General features: G+C 40.1%; 1 protein-coding gene across 1 annotated transcript in view; it reads right to left on the minus strand.

Annotated features, from left to right (window-relative positions):
- The window catches only part of XRN2 (5'-3' exoribonuclease 2), an 80,689-nt gene that overhangs the window by 8,343 nt on the left and 52,491 nt on the right, over positions 1–19,855 (minus strand). The window contains exons 25-28 of the mRNA XM_060031292.2: positions 13,277–13,345; positions 13,052–13,183; positions 11,083–11,210; positions 150–213 (exon numbers count right to left, since the gene is read on the minus strand). Coding sequence (XP_059887275.1) covers positions 150–213; positions 11,083–11,210; positions 13,052–13,183; positions 13,277–13,345 — 393 coding nt within the window. The remainder of the gene's footprint in view (positions 1–149; positions 214–11,082; positions 11,211–13,051; positions 13,184–13,276; positions 13,346–19,855) is intronic.

Genomic DNA, 19,855 nt, shown 5'->3' on the forward strand with positions numbered 1-19,855 from the left:
TCAACATGTTAACCATCTATTTTCCTAAAGAAAGGGCACAAGAGAAACTATTTAGAGGGAAGAAAGTATATTTCATACCACAGAGAAAGCCCAAACTTCAAATGCTGACGTGAAAAGTTACTGAAAAGTCATATTTGCTTTAATATTACCTGTCAAATCTTTGCTGCTGGAAAAGGGGAGGAGGACCTCGCCAGGAATCCTGGGGCCTCATATCTGGAAGATAAACAGGAAAGGGTTGAACAGGAGATTTTTTATTTTTTGAAAAGTAATCACTATTCAGCTACCCACATATATTATAATTAAAAATTCTTGAAAAAAGTTGAGACTGAATATAAATTAAATAACTAGCATAATTACACACCCTGGAAACGTAAAAAGATATGAAACCAACAGGGTCAGTAAATCTGTTAAATTATTTCTCCTTTGATAACAAAACACAGTTTTAGAAGCCTTGGTCATTAAACTCACGTTTCTCTCTCCCTCACTATCTGTGTATATAAAGCTCTACATGTGTTTTACATTTCTATTTTAAACGCTGTGCAAAACGATGGTATTTTGGTTTCATCCGTACATACAAACTGAACGAATAGTAACTTTAATAGAAATCCTAAAATTTGCCCCCGAAATGTGTAAACTGGAAAGAACACTGACTTACCTAGCTGTGCTAACATGAAGCAGACAGTACACAATCTCTCGAACACAGGTCAGAAGACATGTTCATAAAGGGACTGCCCACTTCCCTATTGTTTTCTGAGAGTCAAACCTCTTCCCCTAACAGAAGCTAAGCTGGGAACATCGAACGAATTACAAGGAATAGTTAAGTGGCTGCTGGTCCTCTGTGTAAATGGGATGAAGGGCACCCCCAGCACAGTCGGCAGGTTGGTATCAACCAACCACCATTCCAGTCCCCAGTCTCAGTCATCTCAGCCACCTTCCGGCAGGGTCTGAGTGTGACCTAATTAAAACAGCTGTTCCAGGAGTTGTCTAATGAGGTCTCCGCATGAGGACAGTAACCTCCTCCAGACTCCCAAGGCCCAAGGACAACAAGGCTTACCATAATGTATTCAGGCTCACATTTTAATGGAAACACAAACTAGAAACATGCTTTTCGAAATTACTTTCTTAAAGGAAAGAAGAAATGAAAGCTTATCTCTGGTTACCAACCAAAAAAATGCAATCTGGGTTTACTTGGGGGCGGGGGGGGGGCGGAGAAAAGAAGAAAGAAAAGTAGAATTGTGCTTTAAAACCCCCTGCAAAGGAGAATCTGGAACAAGTAAAGCACCTGGCTGCTCACAAAGGTTCCAGCATGAAACACCCAGCTGTTGCTGCTCTGGAAGCAACACAGTTGAGGTACTGGCCCCAAGAAAGCCTCCTAGATGGACAAACCACCCCAGGGGAGCCACCCCAGCCCCTGGCCTAGCGATCAGTGCACGCGCGAGGCCTTCACCACCATCACTTCCAAGCAGAATTCCATTCTGAACTGAAAGAAAGGTGGCATCCCTAGTCAATCTGCATTAAGTCCCCCTTTTATCTCTTAAAAACCAAATTAGTAGCGGTCAAACTGAGAACAATGCTGAGGAGGTTTCCCGTTGGTCATTAGATATTCAGAACCTGAATGGAAACTCAGGAAGCTCATTGCCACACAATCCACAGGAAACAGGGCCAGGATCCCTAGTCTGGGCGCAGAATAACTTCTGAATCACTATGCAGACTGTACAGAAAATCTAGAAAATCTAAATCTAAAATCTAAAAATTTAGAAAATCTAAATCGGAGGAGGGAAAACCAGAAATTCTTACAAGACAGCAAACCCCCTGTGCAGTTTACTTCTATAGAGAAACTTAAAATACACTATACGATTTTCAATGAGTTACGAGAAAGCAATCTACCGAAAGTAAAACCAATATTTTGGCCACTTTTCCTGATGATTACTTTGTTAAACTTGTAGTCCGTAACTATTCAGATACTGCACAAAACTTAGGTCAGTGAAAATTGGTTAAAATGTTCCCAGAAGTATTGTATTTTAGTGTCTTATTATAAAAAACTAGCTAATATAGCAAAGGTCAAAAGAAATACAGTAAATTTCATTTGGACGCCTGTCTAGCTCTGTACTTCACATGTCCCAGAATCACTGTGGTCACCCTGGAAACATGCCTCTTTTTAACATAAAAACTTAATTCCATGATTCTGGTTGCATGGTGTCTCTTTATATATGATGTCATCACAGAACACACTCTCCATGGTACTAATAAAAGCTTCCACACAGGATTCCTAATAAATATCAAATTGAATGAAGATAATAAAAAAACACATTTACATTAAGAAAAGCCCTCAGAAATGTTTATCCTAATGTTTTATGAAAAATAAAGTCAGGGAAAAAGCTGGTATATTTCCTCCCAGGAACAGTATTAAGTGGAGGGAAAGTCCTCACCATCAGGAAATACATGTTCACTAGATCCAAACACGCTGCGTGTTAGATTAAGCACACCAGTATTTCTAAGTAGAATTGGAATGTAATGTTCACTAAGTGTAAATGGTTTTTTTGGAGAGGGGGAGCCCTTCTCAGTAGTCTAATTGTACACCTGTAAATGTCTAGAAAAACAGCCAGAGCTCCTATCCCACCAATTCTGGTATGCCAGGTGCTGCCCACTCTGTTTTGCTTTCACTATTTCTCACCTCCAGGACAACTTTTTTTTTCCCATACAACAAACTCAGCACATGCAAAAACTATAGTTTTTTGTTAAAAACCTAAACAAATTGTGTTAAGACTTTAAAATATCTCTTGCTTTCAACCCAAGAAGAAAAATAAAAAGGACTGAAGACAAATTTCAAGGCTACCTTTAAACAAATCTCTTCATGTGGCTCTGAGCAATATATATGGCCCTTAAGTGTTCATAAAGCAGAAATTATTTCCTGGCTGAGAAGCAGAATGTAAAACAAACTTATTACCATTCATTTGTATGGCTCTAAAAGAAGATCCATTTGAGAGGGAGAAAAAAAAAATCTGAGATAGTGAATTGCACTTCACAAAGGTACAAGCAAGAGAGAGAGAAAAAAAATGACAGCTAATTTTTTCCTGTGGTCTTTAAAAACATATCCCTTTTCTAGAGCTCTACAGCCACAGAAACCAAGGCTTCACCAATAGCTCCTCAAGTGACAATTTACCTAATCAGCGTAGCAATCATGGAAAAGATTCCATGTTTACTGATTGCACTAATCAAAAATCACTTTTCAAATGCAGCTAATTGACAAGTTTACCGACTGAAATGAAGAGAAGTGACATGTCACGTTCTCCAGGTTGCAGAAGCGAACGCTTTATTCATGCTGAGCACTTGGGGCTGCACTTGACTCTGACAAGTTCCCAGTACCCGGACAATCACCCGTCAGCCAAAAACTGACACATCAAAGACTGACAGTGAGAAATGCCTGCAGCAGACACTCAACAGAGCTGGAAGTATGACCAATGGCTCTCCTTGATTTAACTCTGCCCCACATGAAAAACCAGCTATGATATTGATACTACAAATATTTTAAAAGACTGACTAAACAGTTTAGATCTCAATTTTACTAAAACTATTTCCAAACAAATTTTTTTTTTTTTTTGCGGTACGCGGGCCTCTCCCGTTGCGGAGCACAGGCTCCGGACGCGCAAGCTCAGCGGCCATGGCTCACGGGCCCAGCCGCTCCGCGGCATGTGGGATCTTCCCGGACCGGGGCACGAACCCGTGTTCCCTGCATCGGCAGGCGGACTCCCAACCACTGCGCCACTAGGGAAGCCCTCTAAACAAATTTTGAAGTTCAAAATTCTATAAAGAGGAATGCTGATCTTTTATCATTGAATACTTTCACAGTATCTACTATGTGCCAGGTACTGTTTCAAGTACTTAATAACTTAAACTCACTTACTGTGAATATTTTGTGAGATGGGTGTTCTCTGTATCATTTTAGACACGAGGAAAGGGAGTATTGACAAAAGCCTGCCTGAGGTCACAAGGCTAATAAGGGTGGAGGGAAAGCCAGGACCACCCCCCCCAACACACTATGCTGCTCCATGGTTCACGTGCACTTGTGCTGTCAGCTGAGGTGACTCTTCATGTTATTTTATGTCAGAAGGACCAGGAGAGCTGCCTCCTCAACCAGGAGGCTCAGAAGCTCAGGGTCTCAAGAAGGCAAGACTGGGTATCTCTGCAAACTACTTTCAATATTTCCAAAGTTTAGAATTCACATGACTACACCCACCCAATTAAGACAGGAAGGAAAAATAAACATACTTTATTAACACATGCACTTCAGGAGTAAGCATCTTGACAAACACAGATTCATGGGGAGAAAATAAAAGATCTTGGGTAAAACATCTGGAATCACTGCTTTTTTTTAATACAATTTTTACATTCACTTTATTAGTAATTTAATGTGGAAACAGTTAAACATTAGAAAATAATCCTTTTTGACATCTGACATTTTTTTTTGAAAATCCATAATTACTTTTTTTCTGTTTTGTTAGTTCATTTGTATCCATTTTTATTTTTTTAATTTTTTTGAATTTCATTTTATTTTTTTTAATACAACAGGTTCTTATTAGTTATCTATTTTATACATATTAGTGTATATATGTCAATCCCAATCTCCCAATTCATCCCACCACAACCCCCCGCCCCGGAATCACTGCTCTTCTTAAAAGGGTAATACTACCTTAAAACACTTTGTATTCAAAAAAGATATGTAAATATAAATGTAAACGTAAGGGATCAGATACAAATTAGAAGAGAAAATACACAGAGAGAGATGAATGGATAGATGGATCAACGGATGGATGGGTGGACTGGTTGGCATATATGTAAGGATTAGGTCTGTCTGCATAAATATGAAATCTAGAGGTCACAAGAGACCATGAAATAAATATGCCAGAAAAATATTAATGACAGTAAACTAAAAAAAAAAAAAAAAAAGAAAGAAAGAAAAGAAAAGAAAAACCAAATCTTCTGTTGAGCCACATGTAAAGAGTATTGGGGAAAACATCCCAGAACATGGAATTTCCTTTCTTGACAGTTGGCAGCATTTGTCTGTGCTTATCATACAACTGTGACCAGTTTACTACCATGCAACAACTATTCTAGATTAGGCCGATTATTTCTCCAACACATCTCTTACAAAGGTATCAGGGAATACTGTGTCAAATGACATGGCTGCCTTCTAGGAAATCCAATCTCACAACCCCAGGCTTTTCTACGTTCTCGTATAACCAAGGGCAATTAGAAATCTTTAACCTATCGCAATCCTGCTTAAACTTTTACACTTCTGGCTTATACGGATATGATTCCCAATTTCCTCTCTCCTGAGCAGGTATCAGATCCTTATCGCTACCTCCAGGCAGATGGCATCAATGTCTTCAGGCATTTCAACTTCCACACAAATCAGAACTATCATGTTCTTCCATCTTCCTCCATCCTCCTGTGCTTCCAAACTCTCTAGTCCCCCAGGTGCCCTCAGTGCACAAGGAGCCTCATCTGGAATCTTCTCTCTCCTGCACTTCGCACGTTCAACTATGCAGTCCTTTAGTGCCTCCATTCCCACCTTCTCCACTTGGAATCCACTTCGCCACAGATCAGTCCAGACTTTCACCATCTCTCCCTAAACAGAACCACCACCAAGTCTTTCCACAAGCAAGTTGTGGTTCTAGAAACGAGATGTAACTGCACATTTTTTTGCTTTAAAAAGTTTTTAAAAACTCTTGCCAAAAAAGGGATAGAAGAATTCAGTGGTTTGTGTGAGTCTGAGGATTAAGACATGACAACAAGCTCACAGTAACCCTTATTAGAGAACAAAAATGTAGGAAACACTTTCTAACTTGTTTTATGAGGCCAGACATGTGAAGAAAGCTATAAACTAATCTTTCATAACATAGAGATGAAAAAATAACCCACACTATACTGACACACGCACACAAAATTGATATATCACAAACAATTAGGCTTATTCCAGTAATGCCAGGTTAGCTTAACAGTCAAAAATCAATCTGTGTACATTCACCATGTAACAGAAGGAAAAGAACAAACAAACATTACCATCTCAAGAAATGGAGGAAAAGCATTTGATAAAATTCAATACCCACTAGAAACAAGGAATAGAAGGAAACTCCTTCTATAAATGAAAAAACTATAGCAAATATCATATTTAATGGTGAAATATTACAAGTTTTCCCCTTAAGACTGGGAATGAAACAAGGATGCCCACCATCACCACTTACACTGACTCACACTGGAGGTCCCAGGCAGTGCAATAAAACAAAAAGACCAAAAGACATCGAGATTAGAAAATGAATATATAGAACTGTCACAACTCACAGAGGACATGACTGAGTAGGGAAAAAATCCAAAAGAACACACAAACTTTTGGAATACACGAATTTTAGTGAAGTTGTCGGATAAAGTCAATATTTAAAAATCAACTCTTTATATATACAAGCAACAGGAAAATGACATTTAAAAGATATTACTTACAAAAACATCAAAATACATGAAATATCTACTAATTTTTTTCGTCCTCGGTTTTTTATTGTGATGATTCAAGACCCAGAGAAAAGCTACAAGGGCACAAGGAGTTCCCACATACGCCTCACCCACTTTCCCCAAATGCTGGCTCATCAGATGACACTAAAAGGAAAAGGCAAGTTTTCAAGTGGAAAAAGATACTTCCAATACAAAAAACCCACACACAAACTCATAACCAGACTATAAAAGAACTCCTACAAAGTAAAAAGAAAAAGGTAGACAACCCTGTAGAAAAATGGACGAAAGACCCAAACAAGCACATCACCAAAAAAGATAATCCAAGCAGTCAATAAACATGAAAAATTGCTCCAAGTCACCAAGAAGAGGCTAATTCAACGTGAGTGAGCTTCCACTACTCGTCCAACAGAGTGGCTAAAAGCGAACAGGCTGACAACACCAGGGGCTGGTTAGAGCAGGGAGCAGCTGGACCTCCCCCCGACTGCTGCGGGGATGTAAACCGGGCCGTGTCTGGCACTTCTCACGAATGGTGACCGTGCACATAGCCCTGACCCTGCAGTTCTGGGAACGGACCGACCAGAAGCGTTTACAACACGCACCAGGATGTGAGAGCTTCACAGCGGTCCATTCCAAGCACCCCCAAGCTGGGGACCAACTCCACACTATCCCAACTGGACAGATAAATGACGGTCAGTCACATAATGGGACACAGGAAGCAATGAGAACAAATGAACTCGCGCTACAGCGACAGGCAGATAAATCTCAGAAGCAAAACATACAACTTTTTAGGACAAATTTAAAAAGGGTAACGTTGTTAAGAGACTGTTAGATACTACGTTAAAAAAAAAAAGACAAAACTAATCTATGGAAGTCAGGTTGCCTTTAATGGGCAGGGGCAGTGGCTGGGGGAGGACACAATGGGGGGCTTCTTGGGCACCAGTAACTTTTTAATTAATTTATTTATTTGGTTGCGTTGGGTCTTAGTTGCGGCAGGCAGGCTCCCTAGTTGAGGCAAAGCGGGCTCCTTAGTTGCGGCTCGCCCGCTCCCCGGTTGTGGCATGCAAACTCTTAGTTGAGGCACGCATGTGGGATCTAGTTCCCGGACCACAGATCGAACCCAGGCCCCCTGAATTGGGAGCACGGAGTCTTAAGCATTGCACCACCAGGGAAGTCCCAACTTTCTGTTTCTTGATCTGAGTGGTGGTTACATGACTGTAATCATTTCATAAAAATTAAACGGTAGGGCTTCCCTGGTGGCGCAGTGGTTGAGAGTCCGCCTGCCGATGAGGGGGACACGGGTTCGTGCCCCGGTCTGGGAAGATCCCACATGCCGCGGAGCGGCTGGGCCCGTGAGCCATGGCTGCTGAGCCTGCGCTCCGCAACGGGAGAGGCCACAACAGTGAGAGGCCCGCGTACCGCAAAAAAAAAAAAAAAAAAAAATTAAACTGTACACTTATGATTTGGCACTTTATGTATGTTACATTTTAATAAAAAGTATATGTGAAAACATGTATAATAACCTAATTTTCAAAAATTGCATATATGAAGAATTAACAGAGAAACTGCTTATTTCACGATCATGGATTTATTGGTTTTTAAAATGTTTTACTATTATACACCATATTTTATTTAACTAATGTGTATTACAGTTAACATACATTTAAAACATCAGTTAAAAAAAAAAAATCAGCCTCCCTACCTTCATAATCAGTTCCAATGCATACTCTGTGACTAATTTTATATTCTAAGCTTAATACCACCTGACTACTTGCAGTGTACTTCAAGCTCATTATTTTCTCTCAGCCTGGAGTATTCCAAATTCCCCCTTGTTGGCTCAATTTAAATATCGCATCCTGGCTGATTTTTTTCCATAAACTTTTTCACTCCTCCCATCCCCACCCCCTTTGAAAAGATATGTTAAATACAATGAGAGTCCCAGCACTGATCCTCAGGTGACTCAATGTTTACAAGTCACCAGGCAGAGAGGGCCACTTGTTTCTTGCTCAAAGTGAATCCCTACTTCACAAAGCATATTTCCTATTTTTTAATGATGTAATTAAAGAGATTCTAAGTGGAACAGATTCTAATCAAAGTTTCTAATCAAAGCTTCTTTGTAAGTATAAACAAATTTTATCTAATTAAGTGCTATAAAACAGCAAATGACGAGTTAGTCAAAGTAATAAAAGGGAAGAGGGGACCCCACTATTTTAAATAAAATGCCCAGATGCTGACAAGAGTTGTCTGTTTCCACAAAAGGCAAACTAAGAACTCTAGAATTGCAGGCCCTGAAAGGTATGAAATTCTTTACCTCTGGTATGACCTTGATAAATAAAAGAACTTTCTGACTTCTTTCTCTTACTGTTGGGACAGGATCCTGCAGGGTGGAAGGGGACCTCGGATGCAGTACTTGGATTTATATGAATCCCACACTGAGTGATTTTCTGGGAAGGGACTCCATGACTTTTACAGATTCTCATATGGCCTATGATTCCCTGATTAAGCACCACTGATCTAGGCAATGTTTCCCCAAGTGTGATACATGTCACAGGTGGTACAGAAGATGATTTTCTGGGGGTCCATGAACAAGCTTGTTCTCTTCGTGGTTGTATTCATTTTGATGTATATTTGAAAACATAGAGCAAGCACATCAAAACCATAATGTATTGATACACTTTACAAATTAAAAATAAGTCAATTTAAGTTAGTGGGAAAAAAAGACTTCAAAGTTTTAAGTAAGATGTCCAGGTGCCATCTGGATAAACTATGGTTTATCCTGCTGGCAGCAGGCCAGCAACTGGGCCTTAGGAAACAGGAGGTGGAAGGAAGCCACTTAACACAGAGCACGTGTGCTTTCACCTCTGCTACTCAAACCTCTTGCCACACCTCGGAAAGTCTACTCAATGCAACAACCTCAGAAATTCCCCACAACCATGGTCTTGCGGAGTACTGGCTAAACTAATCCACAGAGATTATACCTGGTTCTAGCACTTGCATTTCATTTTGTCCCCGTATTTGGAAGCTGTGATACCAGTAGAGATGGAAGTAAATGGCAAAGAGCCACAAGGAAAAAGGAACTGATAAAGAACGTCTGAGTAAACAGCTGGCTTTAACAATTAGCTGGAGATGCTCTCACCGCTCACTGGTGAGATCTCAGAGCACAGATAACTCCTACAAAGTGATTAGACTTTTCTGTTGTATGTGGTACATGTTGATACATATTCCGCATGCATTACAAATGGAAATACTCAGAAATGCTATTTGCTAAATTTTCGGGGGAAAGCAGCTGAGGGAACTACTGTAACCAAGCAGATCTCCAAGAAGCCCATTAAACCCTGTGCCCCTTCTGTGCTTCCTTCACTAAATAGAATAAAACCGCTGAAGTCCACAGATGTCATGGTGGAGTCTAACAATGCGCCATTCAGTGTCATTAAGCCACACAGAGAGACACACAGACAGACAGACAGACAGAACACGGTGAAAACAGGACCCTGAGAGAAGGAGACCATCAGAACTCCTTTCTTACAGGGCTTCAGGTTAAAAATGGTTTTGTAACTAAATCAGCATGCAAACAATACTAAGTACAAAGCATAAGTATTTCCCAACAATCCTCACTTTAATCTGGTTCTTTCTTTGACAGGTGTAACTGGTTTAAAAGGAGTTCTAAGGGTTCTCTGCAATAGAGTAGCCCTTCCTGTTTTTTCTAAATTTGATTTTTATCAACTATTTGAAACATTCAGAAAAAAACTTAAATGCTACAACAATTGGATTTAACAAATGTTAGCATCTTGCCACATTGTCTCCCTCCTCCCCACGCAGGGGCTGACTGGTGGGGCAGCAACCAGACAACCCGGAACGCAGAAGCACAGGCTTCACAAAGGAAGGGCTCTGAGAACTTGGCACGTGACCTACACTTCCCTGAAAATGAGCCCGGCCACAGAGCTCAGACACAACAGTTAATGGGGATACAGTTTAAAATTAATACAAAGTCCGAAGCCCAACACTCAACTATTTTCTCCCATTTCCACTGCAATCCAAATGCCATATAATCACTTTCACAGCTAACATTTCTGATTCACTTCTGCCCACAAAACAAGTTATAAGGGGTCAAGGAAAGGCCACAGTCTTCACAGAACCACAAGGTTAAAGGCATATTTCTACCTAAGGCAACGCCTGTCTTTATGTTAGGCAGTTACTAAGATACGATTTGAATTAAGAAACAGATACTGTTGTCTTTCAAGTAATTCCAATTCCATGTCTACTGCCCCATTACCTGTATTAATGGATAAACAGGAGCTTGTTTGGCATACCTTTTTCTGCATATGTTCACCCAGAAGCATATTTAGAAATGAAAATAAGAAATCCAATTCATATTATTCAATTAACTATATACAGATAAGATAAAAATATCTGAAAGTCTGTATGAAGTATTCTCTTATAATTCTTCTAAACATTACGTTTTTAAGTCCACTATGTCTGCACTGACATAATAAATCTTTTTAGCAGTGAAGATCAGAAGCCACCCTTTGTTGCAGTACTTAATTTAGCAGGTAAAATAATCCATTACTGAAAACTTACTTGACATAAGCTTTGGAATCTGGGCTTGTCCTCTCAACAGTGGCCGGTACAAGTTTCCCTGGTAAGTCGCAGGTGGTGGTGCAGCATTGCTGTAAACTCCAGTTCCAGAGCCTCTGGGCATAACATGGCTATAAAAGGACCCCCCAGCCAGCAAAACAATTATATAGACATATATCCAACACGTAATAAATAAATGTTGGCAGCCGTCTTTGTACTATTAGATCTGATTAAGACAATGCAAATTTAAAAGATTTATAATGGACAAAGTTCAAAACAGTACCCGATAATGGTGACAGCAAATATTCACTTATCACACCAAAGATTTTTAATAATCATGTAAATATTAATTACTTTATGCAAAAAATAATCTGAGTCTATTTCTCTTTTTTTGCATTATATTTTGTTTTGTCCTCAAAGACCCATGCTGTTGCTATCGCTACGCAGTTGACCCTTGAACAACGTGCGTTTGAACTGCGCAGGTCGACTTATAGGTGGATTGTTTTCAATAGTAAATACTAGAGTCCTATACAATCCACGGTTGAGGATTTTCGACTGCTCAGAGGGTCAGTGCCCCTAACCCCAGAGATGTTCAAGGGTCAACTGTATATACTACTACTCTATATCTTACTATTTTCAGTTTACTACTGATATATCAAACATTTCCCTATATCTTTCATAGTCTTCCTAGGTGTTAACATCTATACCTATAGAATATTTACATGTTGATATCTCATATTTTACTAAACTAGTCCACCATTTAGTACCAGTAGTATAGACAACAATGCCTAGAGAGATCTGGGCATATAACCAGGCTCCTCTAAAATATCTTCTCAGGATAAATTCCAATAAGCAGGAATCTGGATCAAAAGTTCAGAGCACCTTCAGAACTTAAAACTCTATTTAGAGGTATTTCTATGTTGCTTTCCAAAATGGCTGAAATAATGCAAAAAAGAAATCTTTTAAGAATATTTTAGATTTGCATTTCTTTTACTATTAAGAATGAAGACGACCAACCAACCACAATAGAAACTATCCTAAGCAGTTAATCCCCACAACAACTTCATGAGTTAAGTAGGTGTGATTATGATTCCCATTTTACACACAGGAAATGGAGGCACAGGGCGGTTCAGTAACGTGAACAAACATATCAAGTGGTAGACAAGGCATCTGATCCAGACGTTTAGGATCCAAAACCCATGACCCCACTGTCCCTTACTAGCCACTGTATAAAGTACACGCTGCTGATGGTAACCTACTGCCTAAATCCCATTTTGAATCTTAAGGTTTTCCTATGAATTGGAAATATCTATTTTTGAGTTATCATCATTAATTCATAGATGATAACTCATTAATATTTACCCCAGCACATTGCTCTTTTTATCCCAGCTTTATGTGTTACCGTTTCAAAGCTCCCTCTTTTATATACGGTTGTCTCCATAACTAGGAAAAAGACAATTTGATAGCTAATAAGGGCAAAGGATAAAAATCAGAAATTCACAGCAGAGGAGATACAAATGGCCAGCAGACATCTTAAAAGAGACTCAACCTGACTAACAGGCCAGAAAACACATTAAGGCAGCACGGAGACATCAGTGCTTGGGTACAAGCCCCGGAGGTGATGGCTCTGCTCAGAGGTACTGGGGACACCCGGACATGAACTCGGCCAGAACTTTCTTGAGGGTAAAGAGCATGTTTTATTCTTTTGAAATAACAGTCTTCTAGACAGCAAAATCTCTTAAGAGAAAATAACGGAATTCTCAAGCAACACATAAAGCAATATACAGACCAAAGAAACAGAAGTGAATTTTAAAAAATGAAGAAAAGCAGAAAAGTATCAAAGTCATTAAAATATCTGCAAAATAGTTGTATTTAATTAAATATTAAATATTTGTGGCATAAATGCTGACTTAATGCTTTGTGGAAGACCCAGAAAAAGCAAAATACACACACAGAGAAACCTACCACTCACCCCAAAGCCCTGAAGGCCGCTGGATCCAGGTGGACGGGCCGCCGGTCCCGGTTAAAGCCGAGCTGGGGCTTCCACTGCCGCCCATTGCTGGATTTCTCCCAGTCGCCAGGTTTCAGTACCGGTGCAGGTTTTCTAACCATTTGAAAATACAAAATTTAGTTATAGGGATGAACTTCGTTTACACAAAATAAACCTGGAGAGTTTTATAGATGCACTGTTGTTTACCTTGCTCCCGGAAGCATTATGGCTTTAAAAACGTAATCTTCAGCAAACTGTGGGTCTTTAAAATTAATACTAGAAGAGAACAACACACATTTTAGTGATTACACTGGATTAGCCTCACTTAACCATCATGTAAACTCAGGTACTTTTCACCGTTATTTTATTTATTTTTTTTTGGCCTCACTGCGTGGCTTGCAGGATCTCAGTTCCCCCACCAGGGACTGACTCTGGGCCCCGGCAGTGGAAGCCTGGAATCATAACCACTAGGCCACCAAGGAACTAGGCACTTTTGACCTTTACACAGAATAACTAAAATTCAAATGTTCTCCAAAAATGATCTTAGGGGCTTCCCTGGTGGCGCAGTGGTTGAGAATCCGCCTGCCAATGCAGGGGACATGGGTTCGAGCCCTGGTCTGGGAAAATCCCACATGCCGAGGAGCAACTAGGCTCGTGAGCCACAATTACTGAGCCTGCGCATCTGGAGCTTGTGCTCTGCAACAAGAGAGGCCGCGATAGTGAGAGGCCTGCGCACCGTAATGAAGAGCGGACCCCGCTCGCTGCAACTAGAGAAAGCCACGCACAGAAACGAAGACCCAACACAGCAAACATAAATAAATAAATAAATAAATAAGCTTTCATAAAAAAAAAAAAAAAAAAAGAAAAGAAAAGAAAAAAAATGATCTTAGTCACTGGATTTTGCCAAATTGCCAAATGGCTAAACATCTTCCTCACCAAACCGCCACTAATTTCCAGGATGGCCCTCGTGTAACTTTCTGTGCAACAGTCATGTTCAAGCTAATTGTGAGTGATCGCAGAGAAATAACAGACACTGCCTGCCCAACTCTTGAGAAATTCCAGTATAATATCAGAGACAGGTCCAAGAGGTTTCCAACAACAAAAAATAAAAAACACCTTTCATTTTGTTCAGGCCATGGGAAAGACCCTCCCTCTGGCATCTTAGAGAAGATCAGCTCTTGTTACAAGAAAGATGCAAACAACAACAGAAACATTTGCAAAATCAAAAAAGAACACAAATAATCCACAGGGGAAAAAACACAAAACATCCCAGTTGGAAGCCTGTATCCTGCTCTACTAATGTGTGTTTCTGTGATAATGTAACAGTCACCATTTGAACACTACACAAAGGCTGTACATTCAGACTAACAAGCTGGGCCAAACTCCTTTCTGGTGGGGGGTGTGTGTGTGTGTGCAGGCGCCTCCCAAAGCACACAAGTCTTCCTTCTGACACAGCAACGTCTCTTCTAGGACTCTGGATACGCGCCTGGTTTATACTTAAGGATGCTCATAACATCAGTATTCATAATGTTGAAAAACTGTAAAACCTAAGTGTATGGACAATAGTGGACTGGTTAAAGAAACTATGGTTCTTTCTAAAAACGGTATGCTCAATTGATATTTTTTAAAATGTAACAAAATACTTAATGACGTGGGAAAAGTACACATGCAACAGACTAGACACACATTCACCAAAAGGTTACTTGCACATTCAACCATTTCCTTTCCTTCTTTTTGCTTTTTTATATTCTCCAAAGATCCTCCAAAGATTACAGATTACAGTTGCAATCAGTGAAAAAAGGTTTTATTGAACTGGTTGACATTTTAGATAGCTAACTTTTTTTTCCTCTTCAAATACTGCCACTTAAAATAATTAGGGCCCATCTGCTATACAGAAATTTTCGTTGCAGTAGGATTTAACTGTATATTTTAAGTACACAAAAATAGTTTCATTTATAATAAAGATGCTATAAGCTCAAGAACAGCTGAACAACACTTCATTTATTCAATCTGTTCCTCTTACAAACTCACTCTTCACCGCAACTGTCTTTATCTCAGATGTTCTCTACAGATGGCTTAGGGCAGGGCCAGGCACGACAGGCAGTATGAAAGGTTTAAGAGGGTGAAAGAGAAAGAGATAGGTATCTGGGTCTGTTAGGGCTTTGCAGATACATAGTAAAGAGAGAAAACTGGGGACTTCACTGGCAGTCCAGTGGTTAGGACTCCGAGCTTCTACTGCAGGGGACACAGGTTCGATCCCTGGTCGGGGAACTAAGATCTCACAAGCCACGTGGAGTGGCCAAAAAAAAAGAGAGAGAGAGAGAGAGAGAGAAATCTGGTGATAAAGCAAGACTTGCAACTAAAGTATCTCAAAATACTTCTCTTAGTGTCAGCAGGCCTTTTCGGCAGTTTACCAAACAAATTTTCAGAGTGCCCACTGCATACACGGTCTCACGGTGGGATCAGGGGCACAAACGCTGACCAAGCACAGAGCCTGCCTCCCCTTCTAATAGGGGAAATAGACAGAAAAGGTTTAATAACAGTTTAATAAGGAAGAAAGTGGAAAAGGCAACAACAGGCACAGGAAAGATGCTGAATCAAAGCATGTGAGTGCACATGCCTTCCACACACACGCCCTTGTGAGTGTGGGCTAAATGCATGTATGTATGGGGGAGGGGGGCCTTTCACCTGGGACCAAGGAAGGCAGCACCTAACAGGCTATGGTTGAAGGTGGGACAGGACTGGCTGCAGGATGGAACAGACATGGAAAGGGGTAGCTCCGTTTAATTGGAGCAGCCTTCTCAATGGGGATCTGGGAGAGAAGTAACAAGCCCTACAAAAAATGATTTGAGTGACTACATACATTCTCAGTTCTCCCAAGGAAGATACATAACCAGTGCCATTCTAAAGGCACAGGATACAAACTGGTTCATTACATGCAGTAGATGCTTTAAGTTCGCAAGACTTAATTCTCAGGTGGGACCCCGGTTGAGAAGGGCTGAACTGGAATGAAAAAGTATGTGAACAGAAGTGGGCAGTAAGACGGCCTGGTTGAACTGGAATGTTGTCATGAAGGGCTTGTTCTGACCACAACGTAAGGCCACTTCAAGTTGTCAGAGAGTAAAAGCAATCCAAGATGCAATTCAGAAAGAACCACCCGGCCACACTGCATTAGAAAGATGGGGCGAGAACCAAAAGGAGGTCACAGTCCTAGCCTAGGGAATGCTGGGCGAGCTAAAGAAATGGCAGGGCTGGAGCTGGAAGGAAGATCATGCTTAGGTGAGGGCTCTAGGGGAACACCTGCAAGGCGCGCATAGAAAGAGCTGAAACTAAGAAGTGAAAGAAACAGCCAAGTAACAAGCTCCCAGGGAGAAGAGAGAATCCCAGGTCATAGGGATAATCTCTCTCGAAAGACAACGGTTACAAGAGGTTTAATGAGAGCTGAAGGTAATGTTTGAGAAAACAAATCCATTTATTCATCAAATATGTGCAGTTTATTATATGTCAATTATTCCTCAATAAAACTGTTTTTAAAATTCCACTATTCATGTTCATGCTCTGAAAGGGAAAACATTTCCAAGCTAATAAGAAAACAATCTCCAATATCTCTCCCACTTCCCCTCAGAACTACACTCAACAGTGTGATCTTATACTTAATATGGTTCAAGCCATTGGGAGACAGAAAAGGAGTATTTAAAAATAAGTTTGGAGGTCCCCCACTGAAGGGACAAGGGACACAACTTATGATCTGAAAGATTAAAGCATTCATTCCCCTTGGATCTTTGAGAACAATTTGAAGACTTATTCTCTCCTAGAAAGAGTTAAGCTTTGACTGGTTGTGATATTTTTTGTATTTTAATTTGTTCCCCAAAATATATACTAAGAACTATTATGTTTCTAGAAACTAAAGTAACAACAGAAGCTAAAGCACAACTCTACTGTACTTTTTTCCAATGTGATAACATCAGCCACAACTTAAACTTCCTAAAAGTAAAACAGACTTAGGCAGGAACCCATTAGGCAAAGGTCCAAAGGGTAACTTTTTATTTGGATCCAAACTTTCAAAGTGCTTTTGGTTTTTTTCAGGTTAACGTAATTCAAATTTTTATAGGTAGAGCATTAAAAATAATGGAAATAATTCAATTATACTAAAATATATAAATAAAAATAACGGGGAAAAAATATAGATTACTCTGAGAAATTCCCACCATTAGAAACAAGAGGCATTAATTGTGGAGAGTTTACTGGGGATGGAAAGCAGTAATATGGAGATAAAGTCAGAAGCACCCTCAGGGAGGAGACGAGTTAACAGAAGAACCTCTGGACCCAACAGGCTGCCCGGCTAAGGTCAGAGAACGGTGCGTAGATTCATATTGTTTCATCTTAACTGGTGAACAGCGGAGGGGGTTTAACCACTCCCTCGAGGTGGAACAGCGCCGAGTCAGCCAGCATAAGCTTTTACCCTCCAGACCAGCTCCGACGAGGGCTTGTACAGTAGATCCCCTCCTTGGTTAGGTAACCTCCCTATTATTTTAATCACTTAATTGTCTTCATAAACACACTAAGGACAATATAAATTAAAAATTTTAAACCTAAGCATAGTTGTAAAGTAAGGAAACTGAACAGTGCTTTTATTTTTATCACAAGTAGCACTTTAGACACTTTGCAGCAAAGTCTCAATAGAAAAAAACCAGAATGCACAACACCTTTTCCAATTCCATTCACTTTAAGAATTATCCTTATAAACGCTATTTAAGTACTACTATTGTTTGAGAGTGCTAGGACACATCACAAAGAAAGCAGAAAACTCCAGAAATCTTTTCATTTTTACCTTTCCCTGATACATTCCATAATTAATGCTCAATCAGCAAACCACTGCAAACTGTTCACGATTCATATACTTGACATTTTAAAGCACTTAAAGAGTTTATAGGACTTAACAATGTCTTTTCTGACATCCTATCAGAGGAGGTTAACCAGCTGTGTCCTATGAAGTATTACAGGCAGTGAAAGTTAAACCCTCCCAAGTGTTCCCAACCATCAACTCTGTTACTGATTCCGTGTGTCCTCCACTTCTTCAGGTTTTGGATCTCAAGTTACCTGCTTGCCAACCATGAGTCTTACAAACATGGCAGTAATGGTCATTACATTAAAAATCTATCTTCACGTACATCCACATTTTAAAAACATCTCCTTGAAGACAGAAAACATTCTTTCCCTTGCCTGATCCATCCAAAAGTGAACACAGAATGTTTGAGAAGCAGTCCTCTGAAGAAGTAAGTCTGGGCTCTTAGAAGAATCTGGCAAACACAGGTTCCAACACTATGAAAGCCAAGCTTTTACATGGGTTTAGAAGGATGCCAGGTGCCATGAGAGAAAAAGAGAAATCTGACAATGCTACTAATGAAAACATCTCTAAAGATTACATAAACCCAGATTACCTTTGAGAAGAGAAGAAAAGCAATGAAGGGTAGGCAAAGGGAAGAGCATTCCAAGCACTGGGAGGAAGGCACAGAGATGAGTGGGACACGGAAGGGACCAGCCTAGAGAGCAAGGAGGAGGTGTCCCTGAGGAGCTGTGGGCACTCAGGCACAGAGCACGGCTCCACCAAATTAGGGCAGGAACCAAAGATCGCCGAGGGGTGGCAGTGTTTAAGAAAGATGAGACAACAGATTCAGTGGGAAGGAAGGTGGCATTAAAAAAAAAAATCAGCTGGGAGAGCACTACGGTAATCCAGGAGGAGCGAGTACAGAACAGGCTCACTGGGAAAAGCCAGATATGAAAAATAATTGGGAAGAAAAAAATATTCCAGAGCAGTGGTGTAGGTACATGGAGTCCTGTAAAGTGAGAAGCCAAAGCTCCTAAGTCTGGGCATCTGGGGGAACAGGAGGTCGAGGGACAGAACGGAGAGATGGGCAAGGAGGCGTGTGAGGGGCGCAGAACAAAGCAGCCAGTGTGGACACAGAGTCCGAGGTGAGACCAAGGGGGTGTGTGTGCATCTACTCCCCCAGATGGATAGAAAATTGTGCTGCTACACCAGGAAGATAACTTTTTTGTAATTTAAAAATCATATACAGGTTTTATATGTTTAAATTTGACAAAGAATTATTCTAAAATACTATGCTAAGCAAATTACAATGGTGGAGGAAGAGCAGACTGAGGAAAATTCAGGGAGATAGCTCAGCTCTGTTCAAAGTTAAACTACTACTATGTTGAACGACTTATGGAATCAGAATTGGAAAAAAAAATCCTAGGTAACTGCTGATTGTATTCTTTAAGAATCCTTCTATGAATTTAAGACACTTCAATAACTTCTAAAATATACTTTCTCAATACTATAGATAAGACCTAACACGATGGGAAGAATCTACCTAAAGTCAATGTGAGGAAACAACTTCTCAAACATGGAATGCAATACCAGATGCAGGCAAACAGAGAAGGGGGAAAATATCAAGAGTCAAAACAGAACTGGCAGCTGACTATGGAAGCTACCTTTTCAGATTTTTTGTTTATAAAGCAAAAAAAAAAAAACCACTGGGCTACACAAGAAACCCTGAAACAAACACACGCAAAACTACAGTAAACTGCATCTCAGCGTCAACATGACCCCTCAGAGAAAACACTGAAAATCACCTCATACGGTAAGAGTTAACACTTTGGTCTTTCACGAAATCTCTAGGAAATCAACTCAATTAAGTCAATTTTATTATGAAGTTATATTCAATATATACTTGAATATACAGCTGAATCTCAGATTTCTTTTATAAATTAATAAATCTTGTAAAA

This window comes from Delphinus delphis, chromosome 15 (assembly GCF_949987515.2).
Source record: "Delphinus delphis chromosome 15, mDelDel1.2, whole genome shotgun sequence".
NCBI lineage: Eukaryota > Metazoa > Chordata > Mammalia > Artiodactyla > Delphinidae > Delphinus > Delphinus delphis.